The sequence below is a fragment of the Castor canadensis genome, chromosome 3, assembly GCF_047511655.1.
Source record: "Castor canadensis chromosome 3, mCasCan1.hap1v2, whole genome shotgun sequence".
Taxonomy (NCBI): Eukaryota; Metazoa; Chordata; class Mammalia; order Rodentia; family Castoridae; genus Castor; species Castor canadensis.
The window spans coordinates 4,622,605-4,632,410 of NC_133388.1; the positions used below are offsets into that span (position 1 = coordinate 4,622,605).

Here is a 9,806-nt window from a genome sequence, read left to right on the forward strand (position 1 = left end):
TCCTGAGGGTATCCCCAGGACAGAGTTGTCCACGTTGATTATAGGATGATGCACCCATTGAAGCTTTCACTAGAGGTATTTTCCTGGAAGAACACCAGGTATTGCAGCTGAAAAAGTGAAGAGGAGAGGAGGGTCACCAGTGGGGAAGAGTGGGGAGGAAGGAAAAGAAACTTGGAGATAGTTTTGTATACTAGGAGAGCTAGACTGTGCTGAAGAGCACTTGAACTAAAAAACAAATTTCCTAAGCTTCACTATTTCTAAAAGGTAAAATTTCCCCCTTTCCCTACCTCCTGGCAAAACTTAATTTCTTTTCTTGTGCTTTTCATTAACACTCTGATCTGAGGTCATAGATTGTTTTTCCTATACACTGGAGGGGAAAGAAAATAGTCCAAAAGTCTGAAGAAGTGTACTCCACCAAAAGTAAATAGCCCAGCATTCCTGTCCTCCTCTTTCCCCAAAGAAGAAAGTCTCTGCTAAAATCCCTTTTGCAATACAGTACCACACACACACACACACACGCACACACACACACACACAAATAAAGCCCAAATCAAAGAATAGAAACACAAAAAAAATCTGGGAGAAGACACTGCAAATGACTTAAACACATAGACAATGGTGCAGTATAGGACAGAAGGCAAGTCTCAAAGCCCAGCTACAAATTCCCAAATGTTAGTGCCACCATGGGATACCAATGTCCTTTTAAAAGTGAATATTAAATAACAACACCTGTTCACTAAATTAATAAGGGGTTTTCAGGTAAATCCACACATTCTCCAGTCCCCACCCCCTTCCCCAAAGCAGCCATTGGATTTCCATTCTCTTATTGTGTGATTAACAGTCATTTTTCCTGGAGTTCTCTGAAAGCAGCTCTCAGGACCTGGAATCACATCTTTCCAAGGGTCTTCATGTGCAAATTTAGCAGCTTAAAACATCATGTTTCTTGGCTTCAGCCAAGGATAGTATGGGGTCGAGGATGCAGTTACTCAACAGGACTAGAATGAGAACCTCTGCATCTTACTGCTACCTGGCCCAGATGTCACATAACTGCCTTTTTTCAGGCAGCATCAGCTGATTACCTAAGACATACCCACGATAATGAATATGCAAATTACCTGAGATCATCGTGGTAAATATACATAGGACTGCACTCTGAGCATCCCAGAACTATCTCCTTCATCAACAGAATCCCATGAACACCTGCCCACCATGAGCTGGAGCTTCCTCTTCCTTTTCTGTGTGGCAGCAGCTACAGGTAAGGGGCTCTGCCATCCCAGGCATGGGAAGGAGACCTAGCCTGAAACGGGATTGACACACTTTATCTCCTCTCCACAGGTGTCCACACTCAGGTACTGCTGGAGCAGCCTAAGGTCGAGTTGAGGAGGCCAGGTGCTTCAGTGAAGGTTTCTTGCAAGACCTCTGGGTTCACCTTCACTGATTACTATATGCACTGGGTGAGGCAGAGGCCCAATCAGGGACTTGAGTTGATGGGCTGGATTGACCCTGAGAATGATAAGACAAACTATGCACAGAACTTCCAGGGCAGGCTAACCCTGGCAGTGGACAGATCCTCCAGCACAGCCTTCATGGAGCTGAGCAGGCTGACAGCTGACGACTTGGCTGTGTATTACTGTGCAAGACACATTGTGAAAACCACATCCTGAGTCTGTTAAAAAACCTGAAGGAGAAGGCAGCTGGCTTGGGTGAAGATGACACAAAGTATGAGGATGAAGACTGGCCTAAGGAAAGAGTTAATTAATTGAGAAAAGGAACAACTGAGCTATGAGTCCATTCTGATTGTTTGGGAAAGTTTCACAACCCTGACGTCATACAAGCCAAATGCAGAGTCCTGGGATGTTTCCAATTAACAATGTTTTACTTATTTATTTTTTATTTTTGTTGTACTAGGGGTACTTTGCAACATTTACAAAAGTTCTTTCTATATATCAAAGTTGAACTTACCCCCTCCATCATTCTCCTTTATCCCTCTTCCTACCATTCCTGGGAGAGTTACAAAAGGACTCATTCTTCCATTTACATTCATGAGTATATGATCTTTCAACCATATTCACTCTCCTGCACCATTTCTTCATATCCTCCATCCATGGGTTCCAATTCCCCAGAAATAACCTGTTTTGCCTTCCTTTTTTAATGACTTCTTTGTTTAAGGTTGTTACACGAGGTGTTTCATTGTGAAGTTTCCATGGAATTATGTATAAGAACCTGAGTGAACCTGAATTGGTTCATACCATCTCTTTTCATTTATCCCCTAGGCCCTGTCTTATGGAAAGTTCAACAGGTTTAAAAATTTAATATTTATTCTTCTGTAGGAAGTACATCAACCATACTGACCTTCTTAACCTCCTATTGTGCTTCCATCACTTGTATGTGAATTTCCCTTAGTGTGACCTGTTTTACAAAATATTGCTTGTATTTATGTTAGGTTTATATTGTATATAGGAGAGAAAATATGAGGCTTTGACTTTCTGAGCCTGCCTAACTACACTTAAGATGATCTTCTCCACTTCCATCCATTGACTGGCAGATGACAAAATGTCCATGTTGATGCTGAATAAAATCCCATGCTACAGAAATATCACATTTTTGTTTGTGTGTGTGTGGGGGGGTACTGGGGCTTGAACTCAGGGCCTTCACCTTGAGCCACTCCACCAGCCCAATATTTGGTGATAGGCTTTTTAGAGCTAGTCTCATGAGATATTTGCCTGGGCTGGCTTCAAACAACTTCAAACTGCCTCCTGAGTAGAAGGGATTACAGGTGTGAGCCACCAACACCCAGAGATACCACATTTTCTTAATCAAAATTGTATTGACACTAACAGACATGTGTTTGTTGTCATGGAAACATATACATTAAATCCATTGGATAAGAACCATGAAGGAGGATTATTACATGACATTTTAACTTTATTCCTAGGAAATTACCACAGTGATTGTGCCATTTTATTTAGTAGGATTTAGTTAATGGAAAAAGGAGGGACTGGCTCAGAGGCTTATCCAAATCCTTCCCACACAGCCTTCCCCACTCTTGGTATCCTACCCAGAGAATAAGGGTATTGAGAATTCAAGGCCCTATCAATGGCCGCAAGACCTTCACTCAATTACTTTCTACAACAGTCATGGAGAATCAGTGGTGTTGCTCTGACAAATCATACAATATGAAGGGAGACCCAGAGTAGCTTCCAGGTATTTCAATGACATCAACATAAGTCACCTACTGAGCTGTGAAGTTGAAAATATCTTCAAATCATTATTCAAATGCAATGCTACAAACACAAGTGTACAGTTTCACTGTGAACATAGGTCTTCAAGTCAATCAAATGCACAGACAGGAACATGATTACCAGTTGCATAGTGAAACTCTATATTTGCCTGAAGTCAACTCCAGTAACGTGAGTGATGGTCCAGGGCACACAGATGATGTCCTGCCTTTCTGTGGAGGAGACCAGCACTCAGTGTGAGGACTTCATTGAGTTGATCCAAGGCTCAGATCCCAGTATTGAGTGAGCTCCTAGCTAGTAACCAACAACAGGACATCACCAGACATACATCAGCCTGCAAGACACCAGGGGGCACTCACACCTCAGCCAAGGAAGTATCCTGAGGAGCAGGTGAAAAGAGAAGTCAGTGAAGTATTTCCTGAATCCATGCAGGGTTTCCTCTTCACACTTAACAACAAGAAACTATGGCCTATCCCCTACATAGTTTTTAACGCTTGCCCAGAAGGACATGAAGAAAGTCATATTCACACTAAGTCCCACACACTCACATATACTCTCACACATGATCATGGATACTCAGAAACACACACTCACAATCACAGTCACAGACACACCCTACCACATGCATAGTGTCACACACTAACAGTCGCATGCACTCACATTCACACTCAAACACTCACATTCATGCACACTCACATGCTTTCAGTGCTTTTTCTTTTTTCTCCAAAGTCTTTATAGATATCCAAGCACAGAACTTTCTAAAATTGTAAGAATATAGGAAAATAATACCTCCTTCTGCCCATGTAACGAAGCCCTGCCCTGAGCCTGCAGCTCTCAGAGATAAGTCCAGCCCTGGATTCCCAGCTTACCCTATTCAATGATCGGCACTGAACAAAGACCACTTACCATGGTGTTGGATTTGAGATAGGTTTTCCTTGTCCCTATTTTTAAAGTTGATTTATGCAGAACAAGGGACACTGAGTGTCTAAGAAAAAGTAACAGAGGAACAGTGGGGTTTTTTGACCACGATTCTCTGTTTGCTCATGTCCTGAGTGAAGTGCAGCTCATAGAGTCTTACGGAGGCTTGTTGCATACTGGGGGTCCCTGAGACTCACCTGGATTCACCTTCAGTAACTACTGGATGTACTGTATCTGCTGGGCTCCATGGAAGAGGCTGAAGTGTGTTGGAGTAATTAGTTACAATGGTGGTAACACAAACTAGGCAGACCCTGTGAAGGGCAGATTCACCATCTTCAGAGACAATCCCAATAACCAGCTATACCTGCAAATGAACAGCTTGAGAACTGAGGACATAGTCAGGTATTATTCTGCAAGAAACACCATGAGGGGTCTTCAATGTGAGCCCAGACAGGAGCCTTCGGGCAGGGTCGCTCATGACCAGCAGGGGGTGCTGAGGTCCAGAGAGGATGATGCAATAGCAGAGAGTTCAGAGTCAGCTGCTGAGCAGGTGCACAGGGAGTTTAAACTCTGGATTCCTGTCAGGCTCTGACAATTCCCTTCTGTGTGACAGATTATTGGATTCAATCATCTTTGATTCCCAACAAAGCTTATATGTTTTATTTTTTAATTTTTTCATTGTTGTGTTGGATGGGTGTATGTTGTGGTATTTACAGAAGTTCTTACAGTATACCAAGAAGATCATACTTGAACCCAACCCCTCCACCACTCTCCTTTATCGCCATTCCTGAAATAGTTTCAACAGGTCTAATTTTTTTATTTACAAAAATGTGTACACAGTATTTACACTATTGTTGACACTTGTATACCATTTTCCCCATGCTCCACCCAGGCAAGATCTGTTGCACCCTCATGTTTTCCAATTTTGTAAGTGAAAAAAATGACATTTTTGTTAAAGATTCCTGTATAAGGAATTTCCTTGTAACATTTCTATTTACATATGTATAACAATCTGAATTTGTTTTAGAGGAGATTTCTTTTGATAAGATAAAACCTTATCCCCTAATCCAAAGTCCAAGTCTTGTGTACTTGGGAAGAAATTGCACTGCTGTGGTCACTGTGACTAATTGCTCAGGAAGTCTGATGAAATGGTATGTGTCAGCCAGAAGACATGTCAGTGGGATTCCATCTCTAGGATAATCATTGAGATTTATTTTAGACACAAGGCACAGGTTAAGCCAGACTTGGTGATCAATAAAAATATCTGCATCATTTTTTAAGATGATCACTTTATTTAAAGTTTTTATTAGTTTAAAATAATTGTCCAGGTGTTTCCTCATGTTATTTCCCTAAGAACATATAATGCTTCTCATACTGGTTCATCTCTGTGTTTTTCATCCTCATCCTCCATTATCACTGTGTACATCTTACTGAGGATGGATGTCATTGTCTATTTTGACATATTATGGGGATGTTTGCATGTCCTTCATCTAAAGAAGTTATTAAGATGGCATTTACCTACGTGAACAACACTTCCCCTACGTAATAATGCCAAGCAAATTACTTAAGTCACTTTTCCACTGGCATCAACTGGACATGGACAGTGGATATCTGTAGGATTGTCTGAACAAGTAGGTTTTTAAATTTGAAACTGAACTGAGCACCCAATAGATAAATAATTTATTTTTTTCTCTCAAAATTTTATTCTCATATTGTTTTTCTACAAGCAACATGAAATGGCTCCTGAAATCACCTAGGGAAAGCTGAGGAAGATTTCTCAATGACCAGTAAATAGGCACTCACACTGTCCCCTCTACATGGACACAGTAGGACAATTCAAAAAAGCAAAAGGAATCAAGTGATCTGATGCTATGTTCAAAATGGCATGAAAAATGAGAACTGATATTATCCTCCTCTTCCTGTCACAGAGTCACGTCCATCACATGCATCTTTGGGGAGAGCAGCTCATAGACATCAGGTTACCTGAACTCTCCAGAAAGGTGAGGACTAGGCATGTCCAGGTTATGTGGGACTGTCCATCAGAACAAGCAGAATTCATGAGCTGGGCAGGGCTCAAAGCTGCATCCATTATGGAACTTCATTATTTCTCATCTGCTCTGGGCAAATCAGAAACAACCTGCATGGTCTAGGAAAATCTCTCTGACTCAGCGAGAACTGATGACCGCGGATTAACACCATCTACAAATCCTTTATTACAATTTCCTGCTTAGTGTTGAGTGGAAGCACTGAAACTTAAGATGTTGACACTTATAACTGATCATTACACACTGGTATTCATATGTGATGTTTGCTAATAAAACCCAATCCACACCATCAATTTATTTTGAGAACGTCTGTGTCACTCTACCTCCACTGAGAAGAAGGCCCTGTGCATAGCGTAAGATTCCATAGTATATATTTTAAGAAACTTCTTTGTGAAAGTAAACGCAATGTGGAGAGTGAGGATGGGAAATTATGCAAACATGGTGCACATGAGACCCAATGGGAAGGAGAAGGTGATTGGGTGGAACTTTGCATAATTGTGTATGTTGTGTACCAATACCACTACTGCCCTTAGTGGAGAGCTTGAGCACTGCCAGGTCCAATATCTTCAGCCCAGGAAAATTGAAGTAAGAAGACAGTCAGCACTTTGGACACAGTCCCTAGAAAGAATGCTGCCTGAGATATTATTCTTGTCCCACTAGAAGAATGAGAACATATGCAACCATGTAGGTTAAAGAGCTAGAAGTCATGGGAAGAAAAATTTTGTAGGCACTGCCACTCAAAAAATCCATGCTGAAGTTCAGAAAGGGAAGAATGCTGTTGAAAACAAAGCAATGATATGGTTGATGGGATTTAGATAAAAACTGGATGGAAATTGGAAAGTTTTTAAAGACTATGTGGATGCATCCACATCATCTACCAATAAATATTATTAAGATGGGTTTTATACCTACCTGTGTAACAGAATCTCCATATAAAATTGCAAAGTAGAATGTATAAGGCATCTCTGTACTATTATCAAGAGAACATGGTCAGTGGTATCTGTTACATTGTCTGCACATGCACAAGTCTTTGATTTGAAACAGCAGTGAAAAGCTGGAGATAAAAACATTTCCCTTCCTCAGCTAATAAGATAGAGACAAGAGTCTACACTGAGTTTTCTCTGCATGCAGAATAGTCGTCACCAGTGTGAGTATGGATTGTCCCACCTCCATGATATACTCATCTGTAAGTTCCTTGTTGTGGCTGAGGACTCAGGTTACTGCTCTGGCATACTGGAAACTCCTGCTCAACATGGCAGTGATCATACAAAGCCCAAAGGACCAGCCACCCAACACCTCCTAGTTCAAAGAAGAAAGTGAATTCCTCTGCCACATGTTCCCAATATTTTTACTGTGTTGCAGCAGGTGAACAGGAATAGGCCCAAATGACAATGGCCTGAAACTCTGGGCCGACTCTATAAATCTTGTTGACCTCAAGATAGTGGGTCTATCACCATTACTGCAACTGTATCTGATAATATCACTTTCTGAGAATGGACATGCAAGCTAGGAAATAGCCATGATGTTGTAGACAGAAAGTAATGAATGAGTCTGATGGTGCTCAGAAGACCAGAATCCTGATATAAATGTGGATAGTAGGACTGTGCTAGTGAGGTTTCATGGAAATAAGTATTAAGTTAAGAATAGAACCAGATATCCACATGTTCCATTCTAGAGAAAAGTTATCTATATTTTGTCCATCCTCTGAGATTATGTGGATGACTGAGTTGATATGTGGTCCCTTGCTTTTTCCAGCAGAGCAAATTACTATCAATAGCTTTGTTCAGCTAGGAGTCTACATATTTTATGACTAATGTAGCCAGACGTATAGGCAGTAGAGAGAAGAGGAGAGTGGAAGGATTAAGGAAATTTGCAGTATTACCACAAAAAAGCAGACATAATATCGAGCCAAATAATATACAGTTACTTCAGAGATTTCTGCAGTTGAAAAGAAGACAAATAGTTTGCACAGGGATCATACACAGGAGGCTACTGGAGAACATCTCAGGGACTAGGCACATCCACCTAATGACAGCCTACTGAAGTAAAATTGTGATCTTGTGTCAAAGACTTACCTTTGAGACCAAATACCTGGGACACGTGTCCTGCACAGCACCTCCTAGAGAATGCCTTCCCTCAGATTCATGCTCCCATGTTTAGCCATGTAGGCACTCAGAGAAAACTGCAATAGTCAATGACCAAGACCAAGCACAGCTAACGATGTGGCAGACGCTGCTGTCTTTTGTGGGATACTGCATTTGCTCACTGGCAGAATGATAGAGTTATGGGGCCATGGAGGCGTCTACTGAAGTTTCAGAGGAAAGCTATTGGGAACAGAGGGGCTTTAGGAACTAATTGTTTTTATTATCAACTCCTTACCATATTGTCCTAACATGCTAGGACAGTATTTCTTTCTGTTGACTCAGCTTGTGCATGTGAATTTCACAATGATAAATACTAACAATCATGTTTATGAATGATAATGCAACATAGCATACTAGCAAGCACTTGTCATTAATGCAGATAAAACACCCTCAAGATTCCTGGCAACATCTGTAAAACTCTAGCATTTTTTCATGACAGGAACCCATGTCTTGGGACATGGAAAGTACTTGTGCTGTGTGGTTCCTCCAGAACCATTGCAGCTCCTAAATCTGTGCCTAGGTCCATCAACAGCAGAGTCAGCAGGAGCTGCATGGATTGTACAGTGCTGGAGCCTCTTCAGCTCAGCACATTCACTGTGAGTGTGAGAAAGTTGGTTTGGAGTAGAATGAAAATCTCAGGAATCCTGTGCCCCGATCTGTGATGATTTCTGAGCATTTTACTGCCCTGTTATTTTAATTGATACATAGTGAGCCTGGGGACTTGGAAGTAATGCTTCAGTGTTGATACCACATATAGACTTACGAAAATGTGACATCTGCATCAGCATAGGATGTGATTTCATTTTCTTTCATTATATAAGGAAAAAATATATATTATTTTTCTGACACTACAACTCTGGCAAGTGGCATTGTACCAAATTTTAAGAAGGTTATACAAAATATTTTGCATATGGGAGAAGGAGGAAAGTGTAGGAACTACAATATTTAAAACAAGAACAAAATGTTGGATACCTTGTGGCACCTGTTGCACTTCCACATTAATAAAATTTACTTGAGAATTCCTACTTAAAGGTAAACAGAAAGCACAGTGGACATCAAAGACATCACTGGGAAAGAGAAAGGTGAAAGGGGGGAAGTCCTGTGGGTATCCCTAGGACAGAGCTGTTCCTGCTGGAGCCAGGAGGATGCTCCTTTGAAAGTTTTGCTAGAGTTATTTTCCTGGAAGAACACCAGCTACTGCAGGTTCCAAAGCCAAGAGGAGAGGAAGGTTGCCAGTGGGGGCAGAAGGTAAAGACACACTTTGCCAAGGGACTGGAATGGAGGGGAGGAAATTAGAGAACTATGGCAATTGATTTGTATACTGGAAGAGACAAACTGTGTAGAACAAAACCAAAAACAATACTGGCAAGCCAATCCAAAGGACATAAACACACAGGCAACGTTTTAGCACAGGGTAGATGGCAATTCTCAAAGCCTAGCCATCATGGTATACCCAAGTC

General features: G+C 41.3%; 1 gene segment (V, D, J or C); it reads left to right on the top strand.

Moving 5' to 3' along the window:
- Positions 1-1,171: 1,171 nt before the first annotated feature.
- LOC109677762 (immunoglobulin heavy variable 1-2-like) lies at positions 1,172-1,664 on the top strand. The segment is given in 2 exon segments: positions 1,172-1,255; positions 1,336-1,664. Coding segments are annotated over 2 exon segments (375 nt in total).
- Positions 1,665-9,806: the final 8,142 nt, after the last annotated feature.